Source organism: Toxotes jaculatrix, chromosome 12 (assembly GCF_017976425.1).
Source record: "Toxotes jaculatrix isolate fToxJac2 chromosome 12, fToxJac2.pri, whole genome shotgun sequence".
Classification (NCBI taxonomy): domain Eukaryota; kingdom Metazoa; phylum Chordata; class Actinopteri; family Toxotidae; genus Toxotes; species Toxotes jaculatrix.
The window spans coordinates 15,510,181-15,524,979 of record NC_054405.1 but is presented as its reverse complement, the minus strand read 5'-3'; the positions used below and the strand labels follow the sequence as shown (position 1 = coordinate 15,524,979).

Genomic DNA, 14,799 nt, shown 5'->3' with positions numbered 1-14,799 from the left:
TGAGAACTAAGTCCACATTTACAATTTGCAATTTCACTTATTGCATGTCAGGGAGATTGGATATCTATCAGATATCAAAAAAGCTCCAGAGGTTGTTGACTGATGTTAATTGAGATAAAAGCAGCGTTAAATCCCCTTTCATTCAGTGTGTTAAAATTAGTAGTCATGGTGTTGTTTGTTTTTAATTTACTGTTGCACAGCTGTGATGTTTGAATGAATGTTCAGACAGAGAAAGGGAGATTGAAAGAACGAGGATTACTGCCCAGGAACTAAATTTATACCCTTGTTCCTCTGGTTGAAATACAGAGAAAATGCCTAAATTCCTAAAAAGGTCTCTGGGTTCCTGGAAAAATTCCGGCTGTCATAAAGGGTTATAGTTGTTTTGTCAGCAGTACAGCCTCCATTTGTCTGTTGATTATATTCTGACAATCACAAGTGCAAAGCGCATCAAACAGCACACTGGAAACTTCCTTTTGTACTAAAAACAAACTAAACAAAAAGCTTTCATTTGCAGATGAGCCAGAGTCAAATCCAGGACGTAAAATAAAACCTCATTTTTGAGATTCAAGATGAGCAGTTCTTTTCCGTCTATCAAACTAAAGTTTTTCCTGCTTTAGTGTCAAATGGGTTTCAGCCACGTCTGTGCTCAGCGCACGTTTGTCACACTCATAATTTTTTAACAAACTAGTGCAATTTTCACTCCACATAACTTTACCCAAGGAGACATTCCCGAGCTTCTTCCTAACCCAGGAGGTGATGTGTCATGGACCTGTAAATAAAATCCATCCACACTTTTCACACCTCATTCCATCCCATTTCATCTTCCTAATCAGCATGCACCCCGTCAGTTTCCATAACATCTCCTCAGTGTTTATCGTTCCTCTTTGCCTCTTACCTTTATGGAAGTATAGCACGAAAGCTGTCAGGCTCTTTAAAAATATGAATGTCCCTAAACAAAAATGGAAACTTTTATGCCAACATAAACATACAGTACACTCAAATATTCTTTTCTTCTCCCTTTTCTTGCTTTTCTTTCTAAACATGAAGCACTGTACTCCTACTGAACTATACTTTCACACTATCTCTCTTCTCCTTTGCTCTCTCAGTCCTCACACACACACGCACACACACACACACACACAGTCAGTGTGAAATCTCTCTCTGGGCTCTCTCAACTTCATTCATGCATGTCCTGCTCCTCCATGCTAAAGCAAGCATGAGGACAGCCTACTGCTGGCTATGACAGCCACACACATACACACAGCGTTGGTATCTACTGTACTGACCAACACACACACACACACCATTCAGCTACAGTAAAATACCATAGATTTTACTTAAAGCTTAAATATTATTTATTTTAGCCATGCTAGCGGCACGGCTGTATGGATGGCAGTGTCGGACTGTCAGTTGCTCCACCGCTTTGGACAACTGGACAACTCATGGATGTGTCAAGATGAAATTTTGTACAGACATTCATGGCTCCCTGAGGATGAATCCTATTGACTTTGGTGATTCCCCTGACTTCCTGCAGCACCACCAGCAGCTCAGAGTTTTTGCATATCTTGTGCAGTATCTCAGCATCCACACCATAGATTGGCACAAATTTTACACTGTCAGTTATCCAAGTGTGATCTAATGACTTCGGTGATCCCCTGACTTAAAAACTACTGGACAGATTGCTCTAATATTTGGTACAGACATTAATGTCCTCCAGGATGAATTGTTGATTCTCTTGACTTTTCATCAGCAGGTCAAAAATGTAATTTGTCCAATACTTTACGTTGCTACATACCTGCAATATTTATGAAGTTTCCATCAGCTGCAACAGTAATTTGTGTTTGGTGCAAATGTACAGTGTGTTAGTTCAAATGCTAAACTAAGACGTGTTAGCCTTTAGCTCAAAGCACCGCCGCTGTGTCTAACTGTCAGATGATCCATGTCAACTATTTCAACCAAGAGTGACTGTTGAGCGATACACAAACAAATAAATTCAGCTGTTCTAAACCCCGAGTATAACAGTAATGAACCTGCAGGCGGCACCTACTGTACCAATGAGTGCACTCACACAAGCACATAACACACACATTCACATACACACATATCTATGAAGATGATACCCAGCAGCAGGAGAGTTAGTTAGTTAGCCAAGCAGGCAGAGCTCTGTGTTTGTGTAAACAGCAGGAGACTGTTACAACAAGACATCCCAACAATAAGGGCTTCCCATGCCATAGAACGAGAGACACAGAGAGATCATCGCTGTGCTTTATATGTGAGTCAGTGGAGTGTGACTGCATCGTTTCTTACATGCTGTGTGTGTCTGTGTGTGCAGACATGCGCGTTAAACGTGCATGTGTTTATCTGTGTATCTGCCGAGTTGAGCAATAATCAGTTTTGTTCTGTCTTTAAGGAGAAAAAAATAATGGTATTGAATTTAGCTGAGCTGAAACGATTGATTGTTTGATCAAAAGAAAATTAAGCTGTAACTTTATTGATAATCAATGACTTAATTTTTCAAGCAAAAGCAACACACAGTATCTTACTGAGGAAGGAAGATAATGTGTGTAAGGAATTTCTGCTTCTCTCAGTTTTTTATCATTGTAAACTTGAGGTTTGTACTTTTGGTCAGATAAAATATAGAATAATAAAATGTAACGTGTTGATCGTTAATGTTGATATTAAAATAATCTCTATTAATGATTTAATTGTTTGAATTTGATAGTAATTTTGTTATTAACCTCTTGAAAGCCAGACTCAATAAAACCTTGCTTTTTAATATATAAATCTAATTTATAATTATTAGTAAAACAAGCTATATAGCTTTTTATTGAATAGCTCCATAAGCGTTTATTAGTAGTAGTTTTTTAAGACTAGTGTGGTGGACTGAATTGTACTGTCAGGTGTTGTTCTTATTTAGTCTTTCGTCATGTGTACACATCAGTGTTTGTTGTTACCTGCAACACTCCCAGCTGGAGGGAGGGAGCGAGGTCTCCTGGAGTGAGAGGACAGCTCACAGCAGGGTGGTGCTCCGCAGGGCTCTGTTACATGTCATACAGCGTGTGTGTCAGCATGCTCACAGACCTGAAGACTGACATGCAACTAATGTGTTTGTGTGCTATATGTGCGTGTATGTCTCTTTCTTGAGAGGCAGTGTCTGACAATGTGTCAGACAGTGTTGCGGTTTTTGTTGTTTTTCTGTTCAAAAAGTCTGAAAGGTGGACTGGAGTTCTTGATTTTTATTTAAAGATACAAGAAGATGTGACACTGTGCAACCACACACAGATAAACAGGAAGCTCATGAGCCATCTTTGTTTGTTTTAACTGGGGTTTACTGAGGTGTTGTTCTTCAAGGCCACGTGAGTTTTAAATCTGACAGCCTTACCTTCAAACTTATACTCGAATACTAAACATACTTTACAACAAGCATTAACATGCATCCCGGGCATTTAGGTTTTATCTGGGTAGAAGAGCAGTGTCACTGAAGCCATTGAAGTTAAACTATCGTCAGACCTCATCAGGAGGCAAGTCACATTTTGGCCACAGTGATAAAGTACAGGGTGTAAACACGATGCCAATGTCCATATAATAACCTGTCAATAGAAGTAAAGCTAACTGACTACGATCTCCTGAGTTTTTATGTCTTTGTGATGAAGACATTTTCAGACATTGTGTTCTTATCTGATGGACATCTTTAAGGAGCAGCTGTCTGACATCCTGGGGATGAGAATTTTCAGCCTTCAGATCAACACTTTGCACAAGTTTTCAAGACAAAATGGAAAACATTTATTTTGTAACAGCAGCAGAGATAAATCTTTCACTGGGTCTCAGAGCATCAGCGGAAACCTCCTCATGTTATTTTGTTTGCCTGGTAAATCTCCAGTCTTTTGGGCAGTTAGAAGCAGTTACAGTGTCAGCCTACACCCTCCACATGTCAGTGACACCTGTTGCACCAGGCAGCGTCCCCCTCTCCTGCAACCACAAATTGGCTTGCGACCCTTATCAGCCTTTGAGGATTACTTCTGCTGGGTGCTCACCCAGGATGATATCAGTATATAAACATTTCTCAATTAGCAGCCACAAGCTCTTAATGTGTTTGAAAACATGAGTAGTAAAGCAACACAATCTAACGCAATCAAAGAGTTCATCTTTAATGTGTGCAAACTGTACTTCCTCAGGCCTTAAATTCAAGTTCACCAGAGACTCCCCCACCCCCCCACACATACTGTTTTTACTATTTTTCCTTATTTATTTCTCCCTCTGGCAACTATACTTTTTCACTTGAATTCCACCTGAAAGGAAGAAGTTCCCCAGTCTCAGTGACACGCTCCAGCTAAATCAGGCTTAAATTGAATAAATCAACTCAATCCTTCAACTGAGCCCGTCTTCTGTGTCTCTCTGCAGAGAAAACCCAGAAGGGAGAAAAGAGGAAGCAGAATGGAGTGAAGGAGAAAGGGAAGGAGAGGAGGAAGAGTAGTCCTGAGAAGAAAAAGGAGAGATGGAAGTCAGAGAACGGCTCCCTGCTTAAAGAGCTAGGTACATTGTGTGTTTGTGTGTCTGTGTGTGTACGTGTGCGTGCGTGGGTGGGTGTACGCCCTGCAGTGTTTGCAGTGTTTCCAAACTGATCAAATGCACCTCATTGCCCGAACATATGCCTATGTGTGTGTGTTTGTGTGTCCGTATGAGAGCTCATGCTGACAAAAGGTCAGCACATTCATAGACTCGATGCATCAATAATTTATTTGAGGCCACGTTTTGATATAAAATCTCTTCATTTAAGCCTATGTCAGGGTTAAATGAAATAATAAAACAACTGAGACATTATAAAAGTTGGAAATCTTAGGATAATATCATTTCATTTTGATTTCATCCTGATAAAGACTTATGCTTGGAAACTTAAATAAAATATTGATGCATCCAGGAGTGCTGCAGCCTAAACAAAATGCTTTCATTCTGCTATTGTCAGCATCCTTTCCATACTGCTGTATTACTTTTTCTTTCTTTCTTTCTTTTTTTTTTTTACATGCTTCATGCATCCATCATTGGTGTTGTCATACATTTTCTGTGTGTTGATCACTGCGGATCAATTGTCAGATGTGAGGGTAAAATCTTTAATAGGAGCTGACCACAGCTCAGCCCAGCAGATCTGATGTGATACATCAATCTGTTGGCAGGGTAACATGACTCAGGGGCAGGAAAACAATAAAACTATAAAAGTGAAGGAGAAAGATACAGTAAGATTGGATATTATAAAAATGTCATCCCTGTAAAACATGCAGGCCTCCTCTCAGCTTTTCTGTAATAAATAAATCACCATGTTTTAGAGGGTAGAACTGCAGAACATCCTCCTAAGAGGTACAACAGAAGTTCTGGTCAAGATGGGAAGTTTGGGAACTGGATGATTTTGAAATAGTTTTAACAGTGCAGTGTGGCAGCTGATGACGTGGATAGCTGCTGAAGTATTTAGTGCCTCATTGCCCTGTGTTTTGTTAAAAATAAGAAATAAAAATGTGGATAAAAGCAGTGAAAGGTTTGAACAGGAGGGAGAGAAGCCGGGCATAGAAACAATGGTAAGAAGAGAGAGAGGGCAGCTCTGTCAGTGTTAATCTTTGTCATTAATGAGCGACTGGGAGAGAGACACTGATAGAATAAGGGCGAGGGAGGCTTGTCACTGCCAATCCTCATCATTGGTGAGATGAGGATGGATGATAATGGTTGTCTGTCCTGCTAGAAGGTGATCCATTACCCGCTACCGATCATGACAGCTTCATGTGATGCTCAGAAGACAGATATTAAATGGTGATTGAGCATGCAGATTATACACATGTAGATATTTGTTCGTAACATTGACAGCCATTTAGCTGACACTTGCGTCCTCACCGACTTAAAGTGAACGAGGAGATAAAGGCTCAGTGTCTCGCTTGAGGACACTTGATAGACTGTTGATATACACACACTGCCTCTGTGGTGATTGAATCTGTAGCTTTTAAGTTGTCAACACAAGACAAGCCACCTGCCTGACTATTGAGGTGCAAATTAACATTTCAATGTGCAGACATCCTCATAAAAGTCAAAAAGACTGACTACTCTGAAGCAGTTTGTCCATCACTAAGCAGTGAGAGAGGTTTATTTTTTTTTCATTTTCCACTGAGTAGAAGTGACATGTTTGGCCTGGAGGAGACTATGAGTAACTATTTTTCGTGGCTGAGAGCTTGAGTTTCTCAGGGAATAATCCAGGTTCATGTTAGCTGGGCTAGAAATGCGTTGACTGATGTGTTAAATCAGGGGTGCGGATACCAAAGCTTCTCCAATCAGAAAAATGGGAATTTGAGATTTTAAACTGAATACTTCCCTATCTATCTGTTCATGTCCATCTATGTATCTGCATTCATTTAGGTAGACAGGCTTGTTTTCAAAGTTGGCACTCTGATGTGTCTGCAGCATCCATCCATGTCATATCTCCTGACATCCTAAAAACATCTTCAGTTTATTTTTTCAGATGCTTCTGCTTCATGGGACAGCAGAGCAGTGATAGTTTGATGAGATCTGTCTCTGTCGGTCGTGGCAGAACCAAGATCCTGTGAGGATCAAAGACAGTGTTTCCTCCTTTCCTCTCTCTTCCTATCTCTGAAAATGTTTCAGCCCAAAATTAAATAACAATTTGAAGCTGTTTGAAAAAGGTGACATCCAGGCGCTTGAAGTGATTGATAGCATAAAGACCAAATACATGGCGATGCTCTTAGGGAAAGCAGGAAATGTTATAAAGTTTTTGTTATTGTGTAAGGAAAAAAATAGGGAATAGGGAAGATATACTGCATGTTTGTGTAGGCGAATAAAGTCCTCCATATCTTCAGGCTTCCTCTAAAAACAAACACCTCCGCTGTGAATAGCTTCTATATGTAGGACATCAAGTAGGTGGACTTGCAGTCTTACATAATGCTTGTTTATATGTATCTAGATCTAATAAGATATGAATATTCCTGCAGTGACATTCTGTTAAAAAAAAAAAAAAAAAAGCTGTGGGCTACACATACAATTACCGTGCATGATTAATATCTGAGAGCCTGAATGAAATTGAGTTTAGATGGCTAATTGTGCTCTCTAGTATCATTTATCCTCCTTTTTTGACTTCTTATGTACATAAAAGCAGCTCACCTACACACTAGATAACATTTATAACAGTTCAGCAGTTCTTAAAGGTAAATTACCGCACTCCATTTCTCAATAGAGGTCAGAGGTTAAGTCTGCAGAATCCTAACAGCTAAATGGCAGCCTAAACAGAAAAAGTAGTAGTGATGGGGAATTGCGACAAGAAGAAAAGAAATGTCGACATACAACACACAAGACACATGTAAAGTACTTAAACAGGACATCTCGGCTCACTGAAAGCAGCACTAAAGCGACATGTGAAATGTGAAGAGCCCAGGTCCTTCCTGTGATCCCAGAGAAAAAAAAACAAAAGACTTTCAACTGTCATCAAAGGATAAAACCTGGAGCTACTCTGGTGATAACTAAATGGGCTCTGACTTTGAGGGATTATAGCAAATTGTATACAGATAAGCTTAACCTCTCTCTGTGTTAACATTTCTGTAATATAAAATCCATCCATATACCCAGGAAGATTCAGTTTCCACTTTTAGGAGTTTGGAGTTTTGAGAAACTAGCATCTCCTGTATGAATCATGCAATGCATGTTGCTGGGGCTGGACCTGTATATGGGTCAGTAGTTTTAGCGAACATTCATATTGGCTGTTAAGGATGAGAATGTTTGGGAGTCTCACAGTTAGACTACTTAAGTTTGTGGTTTCATGATTCAATTTCGAGAAAGTTGCTTCGTTTTCGGGCCCTTACTCCAGTGTGTCTCCCTGAATAGCAATATGAAACGCACCTGGCAGTTAAGGTAGCTGGTCTTGATCAAGGTCTTTGTCTGAAAATCAAAAACAAAAAAAAAAAATAGTGTGTGAGAGTATGTGGCTTTATTATTTGGAAAAACAGTAAAACTGCAATACCTTGGAACCATGTCACAGTCTTCTGCCAGCATGAGAAAGAATGAATTCATGGAAATTAACATGTAGTTTCCTGACCACATACAAAGAAAAACCGGTCTATGTTTTCTGGATAAGAGCGCTCTGCTGCACTCTTACCAGCATTATGTCTCCAGCAGTGAAGAATACCCTCTCTGCTGCAAATCTTTTTCTAGGGAAACCCATTATTATCCACAGTGCTGTACAGGTGCAGGTCTTTTGAAATGAAAATAAGCCATGATGCCAGTTATTTTTGCCCCTGATCAGAGTTGGCTGGATGTTTTGTAAAGAGGTGCAGTGTACCTTAGTTGGCCAACTTGTTTGATAGTTCTATGGCTTGGTTCTCACCTTTGCTTGTCTCTGAGTGACGGTTTACAAAGCATTCACAAAGTACTTCACCTTCATTCTTGCAAAGCTAATTATTAAGCTGTTGGATCCAAAATGTGCACAGAAGCTTTAATTTCAGTCAAGATAAACTCTAGTTAACTCAGTTCGGCCTTTTCTGTTCTGCTAACATAACATTATCGTAAAAGGATCTTAATTTGAATTTTACTTTGAAATCATTCTGTCATTATATTGGTTTTAATAAAAAGTTTAAGAGCTTCTGTGCACTGTGATGGTCTGAATAAAGTTTAGAGGGTATTTCACCTTCAGAGAAATAATGTTCTCCAGGAAATCCATAAATTCTTTTAATTTTGAGGGGGATTTATTGAGGGTTCAAACTTGACTGTTTTGGAAGTGTCATTCATTAAACATTTGATCTGGTCAAACTCTAGTACATGTGTACAGTATAATATGCAGTATATGGAATCCAGTCTAGTCATATATATTATTCAGGTTTTTCCTTTATCACCTGTATCTGCATGTATATACAGAGAAAAAGAGAGAGTATATAGAATTATGTCCATCATCATATGTGAATTTGCATCTTACTTGGAAGATACAATCTGGTGGAGATGTTTTGAGCTTCTCACCCACACACACACACACACACACACACACACACACACACACACACACAAACAATGACTATCAGCGATGACGCAGGACTGTCTCTCATTTCCTTATTTAACCAGAGCTGAGCATCGCAGAGCAAACAGTACTTTCCTGTCGAAGTGAATATGATCAATAAACAGATGATAACAGAGGACAGGAGAGTAGTTTTGCTCTGCCTCACTTGCTTCCTATTCTGATATTATCTCCTTCTCCTTTTCTATTTATCGGTCGAAGTCCCCCCCCCCCCCCCCTCCTCTGTTTTTCTATCTTTGGCTCTTGTGTTATAACAGTCCTCCTTTCTGTTTATCTTTCTTCCTCTCTTCCTCTATCTCAGTCTTTCTACCTGACTGCTGAGGGATAGGCCCTGCATCTTGGTGTGGAATAGATGCTTAGAAATCATTGTTCATATTGTGTTTCCATGACAAACAAGCCCTTCTGTGTACGTGGTGGGCTTTTGTTGTGTGCAGCCATATCATTTGTCTGTTTTAGTGTGTCTGTATGTATGCTTTCCTTTGTCAGTGTTTTATCTATATATCACTCCTGTCTCAGTGTGTCATCTGTGTGTTTGTCTTTGCATGCTGTATGTGTTCATATCTCATAGTCTCAGAGAGAGCGAGTGTTTGTGTGTGCGTGCGTGTGTGTGTGTGTGTGTCAGGCCATCTGTTCTCTGTCGGGTCTGGTCCTGTCTCCCAGGGCTTTGTCTTCCTCTCAGTGTTCTGGGATCAAGAAGACAGACATGTACCATAACTCCTTCTCAGATGTACTGTCCCCTATCCCCACTGTTTATTAGTGGGGCCCATATGCCAGTGGTGATTGGAAAAGGGAGATTGTTTTGAAGTCTTCCCGGTGTCACCCTCACAGGCACTGAGGAGTTTCATCCTTAAAACTGAGATCCACAACAAAATTCTGTTAAAAAATGCAATCCAATCTAATCTGAATGTTTGAGTGTTTACTTCACATCCACAAAGAACTGATTGGCCAACAACAGGGCAAGATCAACAAAGTGAGTTATTGTCTCTCAATCCCCCAAACCTGGCCAACAACTTTTTGGAGATAGTCATTGTATGAATTAAATGTAGCATGATTCTGAAAGTTCTGTTTATTCAGTAACAGATTTCAGTTTATCGTTGGACAGAAATCTGATTTTCTAAACAGGCCTTGTGTTTTTCCACTTTGAAAATGAGAAACTAAACTCAAGGACGTTCAGCAAGTTTATGCATCAGATATCCCACTGTGGCTGAAATAATACCGGTGAGAGAAGTAAACAAATCACCTGCAAAGTAAATTTGGTCTGCCTCTACTAACGACATCTCTGACCCAAGCAAATGTCTTCTGAGCCGTGCCATACTACAGTGATGGAGGTCAAATTCAGGTGCCGGGCTTTGTAAAGGTGCTGCAGATTTACAGATGCAATACAGTAAAAATAAATCATAAAAACATAAAAACAACCAGATAAAAAGAGTCGGTTAGCACGCTGTGTCTCTATCTCTCTGTCCTCATATTATGCTGTCTTGCTTTCTATCTGTATTTCTGCTGAGTTTCAGTGCAGGATAGCATCTCTAGCATCTCTCTTCTTTCAGTTTGGATGAAAAATTTCAAGGTTGCTTTGTAACAGCTGTATAAATTAACAGGTGTCTTAGGTTTAGTGTCTTTCCTTTTCCTCTTTTCCTCACAGAGCTTTTAGAAGTTCTTAAGTTCTCATTATGTTGAAAAATTCCAGTTTTCTTTTGGTGAAAAAGATGAAGCCAAATTACACATTAGAATAGGGTGAGATCATTTTAACACTAGATGGTAAGAGACATGTAGACAAGTGAAATGTCCCTTTTCTTGTACAAAACAATTCTCTCAATTCTTTCAGGTCCCTCTCTGTTGATTCATGCTGAGTGTTCTTATTGTGTCCTATCATGTTTTTATTATAATAGATTATAACAGATTTCTTCTTCAGGTATTTAGTTTGCTCTTTTTCTGCCTGCTGCACTTCTTGTCTCTCCTTTGTCGCTCTGATGGGTCCTTAGATTGCTCTGTTGCTCCTCCTACACCTTTACTCTGTTTCAGTTTCTATCCCTGTCTTTCTCATGGAGTTTCCAAGGAGACGGTTTGCACCCGAGAACAATCATCAGACTGTAGTGAGGGCTTTAGACCTAGCAACACACACACATACACACACTCGTGCACAGGCCTGGTCTTGGCCCTGTCCTGTTGCTAGTGCATTCCTTGGCTAGCCAGCTCGCAAATCATTGCTCGCTGCTGCAACATCAGCTGCTCGCTGATGCCATCCTGGGGCTTTTTGTAGCTGTGAGACAGAGTAGTGTCCACTGGGACCAAGACAGGCTGTTCCCCAAACTGCTGCTGCCACGTAATACTGCCCTGAAAAGGCCTTTAGATGGTTTTAACTGCACCAGGACCTTTTGAAACATAGTATTAGCCTACAGTAGCACAGCCATGGCTAACAGGTGTAGCATCCCACTAGTTAAGCTGTAGCCAAACATGGAGGAGGAGTCAGTGTCGTCATCCTGTGTAAAAGCTACAGCTACACTATCAGTGGGCTTTCTCTGGGAATAAATATTGTTTGGAGATGTTAGTGAGCAGGACAAAAAGTGACATGTTTTTTATTATTATTATTGATTTTTTTTTCTGCAACATATTTTACTGAAAGAAATTTTCAATACATTAAGAGCAATTCCACAAAAAATGTTTCCCCTCTCTTTATCATTTTGCTACCTAAAGTACTGTATTTTCTTTTTGTGGAACAGATGTTGTTTTACCATGATGCAGTTTTACCATGTTGAATATGAGGAAAAAGTTAAGGCGAATGTTAGTTGCATTATACTTCAGTGCAGCCCTTGAAAAATGAGGAAACAGTGGCAACAACATAGAGACACCATAATGGTCTTTAATGTGGGATGCTGAAAAAGATATTTTTCCTATATTTTTCCAGAAGTATAGCAACAGTTATCAACAGACTACACGGTGGCATGTTCTTGGTTTCCCTCTTACCTTCCTCTCTCTGAACACCACTTACTCACTCCTCTATCACCCCCTCCTGTCTTCTTCACACTTCTTCACTGTCTCTTTTTTCCTCTCCGTCACCTATTCCCTCCCTCAGAGCTCTCCCGACTCCTGCAGAGACATGCTGCGTCATGGAAACGACCGGCTCGTGTGTACGCGTGCGTGTGTGTGTGGTGGATAGCTGGTGTTAAAGCCACCCTAGCAGCACCTCCTGCTGTCCTGCTTGGCAGATCATTATAGGCAGTGAAGATTTACATGGAGGCTGGAAAGACAGTAGAGAAAAGAAAATAGAGAACAAAGCTTGGACCACAAAAATCTGCATGCGCTTATCGATATATTTCTTAATGTGTTTTGTGTGCAAGTTTTTTGTCAACATTACTGGCATTTCTGATGATATTTATTTGCTGCTATGGGTTGTTAAGAGGGAGTTGTTTGCCAAACAGGATGTGACAGACTCCCAGTGTTCTCGTGCAGAGATTAATGGTTGTTCCTGGCTAAATAAGAACACTAAATTTCATTATTTTTCCATTCACTAGATAAAACACCCTCTGGAGTTTAAGATTATTTCAGATTTTGCTGCACATTAAATTTGGCCTTCTGCTGTACCAACAAAGAACATTTTCCTTCACTCTGTTTGTTATTGGTCTAAAATTATTTAAGGTTGTTTGTCTTTAAAATACAAACAGATTTTTTTACCAGAGGAAATCGCTTTGACTACTTTGTCTACACGCATTATGTTCTGAAATCTTCAGACAACACTTTGACAGTGTTTGTGTTATTCATAAAAATAAGAGAGTAGATTGTTTTTAGAGCCCAAAGCTGTGATCATGTGTGGGGGTCTCACTGTTATCATCTTGCTTTGTATGAACAGCCTCTTTGTAAAGAACTGAAAGCACAGATTCTTATCCAATCAAGGTTCATGTCTTAGGTGCATCTATCTGGAGTTTATAGATAACAATTTTGTCATCTATAAAAGCAAAACATTGTAAGCTCTTCTGTGTTTTTAGACAGAAGGCGAGGGGAATTTCTGAGGTAGTGCAGTAGCATACAAAGTCAAAGGAAAGATGGACCACACAGTCAGTTCAACAGTCAAATTCACGCTAATAATGCTGTACCTCGAACAATAACCCGTTTTTAATTCTTAATTCTCACGTGTTAAACCTGTATGACTATGATAGGGCTTCAGAAAAGTGGATTGGATGTTGGATATTGATTCAGGGAAATGCTATCAAACCACCTCTAACCCTAGTTCTTTTACCTCTGAGTGTTAGAGGATGTACAGATGCGAGGAGTGAAAGACAGGCAAGCTAAAATGTGGGCACCTTCTTCTGTGGGAACAGGAGAGAAGATGCACATAAGCTAATGGATCCCAACCCCTATTCTCTGTTCTCCTTAAGCCTCACTCTTTACTGCATTGTGTGTATGTATGAGTTTGTGTGTGTGTGTGTGTGTGTGTGTGTGTGTGTGTGTGTTTCAGAGTAGGAAAGACTAAAATGTCACAGACATACTCACAGTGCTTTGGCAGCACTTCCACAGCCCACAATGATAGAAAAGGAGCCATGAAAATCTCCTAATTATACACACACACACACTTAAAAGCAGGGAGCTTTGTCTGCAGCCTCCCACATACACACATAACTGAACACACTCACACTGCTAACAGTCCTGGGCTGTGACAGTCCTGTATAAAGACCAGAGTGTGGCAAACGCAGTGGTGGGAAGGAGACAGGAAACCGAATTTCTGCTGTAAAATAGGTTTATATCTTCATTTTTGTTTGGAGCTCATTGATACATACTGTAAATGTCACTGTGACCACTTGTTTTTTTTTCTCTTTCCAGTAGATCTACAGAAGGTGCTGTGCTTCCATTTATAAAAATAATGAGGCCAAAATACAATAAATAACATTTAGAAGAGCTACGTGAGAGATTAACACCAATTTTGAGATGTTACATCACATTTTTGATTCTGTTTATTTTGAGAGTAATCAATAATTAATGTAAACAACTAAGAACGTGTGTCATATTCTACCAAATCAGATTGAGGACATTTAGGAGTCATTTTGTTTTAGATTTGAGCAAAGTCATCCAAATTGAGCGGCTTGTCTTTAATATTCAAAAATAGTTTCATAGCCGGTGTTAAAGAAAAAAAAAACTCAGCCCATTTATTACCATTTGAATTGAAGTGCCTCTTTTGAATGGAGTGAACTGAAGCTAACTCTGTATTGAACATCGTGTGGTTTGCGGTTTGGCACAAATGTCTTGCATTGTGGCTCTGAAAAGCCTCGGTGTACTTGTAACTTTTTTTAAATTTATGAAAAATGTGCAGTTCACCTCACCTGTCTGTTTTGTCTTTCTCCCCCTTCTCTCCCTCTATCTTTCTTCCCTTCATTCCTACCAATTCTGTTTCTTTTTCTCCCCCCTTTGTCATCACTGCTCAATCTCTACCTCTCTCTCTACCTTGATATCACCCATCTCCTCTGCCCTGCATCCTCCTCCCCTCCTGCTTATGTTCCTTGCCCCTCCCTCAGGTGTGTCAAAGTCCTTCCCATTGGACAACTCTTTGTTCGACAGCTGGCTCGCCCAGTCGGTTCAAATCACCGCTGATGATATGCTGAGCCAGTGGGCTCTGGGTGCCCAGCATGGGGACAAGAGTGGCAGCCTGCTCTCCGACCAGGTAGGGCTTCAGCAGCAGGAGGCCTCTAACATGATGCCTTGGCTGTTTCTGTTTCTGAGCTGACTGTAATTTTATGATACTGATACACAGATTAGATATT

At 40.1% G+C, this 14,799-nt stretch overlaps 1 protein-coding gene across 2 annotated transcripts in view; it reads left to right on the top strand.

The window, feature by feature from the left end:
• Nucleotides 1–14,799, top strand: part of jade2 (jade family PHD finger 2) — a 162,390-nt gene that overhangs the window by 136,927 nt on the left and 10,664 nt on the right. Inside the window, exons 12-13 of one of the 2 annotated variants that reach the window (XM_041052404.1) lie at nucleotides 4,402–4,533; nucleotides 14,554–14,699. In XM_041052404.1, the coding sequence (XP_040908338.1) occupies nucleotides 4,402–4,533; nucleotides 14,554–14,699 (278 nt within the window). The remainder of the gene's footprint in view (nucleotides 1–4,401; nucleotides 4,534–14,553; nucleotides 14,700–14,799) is intronic. The other variant, XM_041052405.1, reaches the window with a different exon arrangement.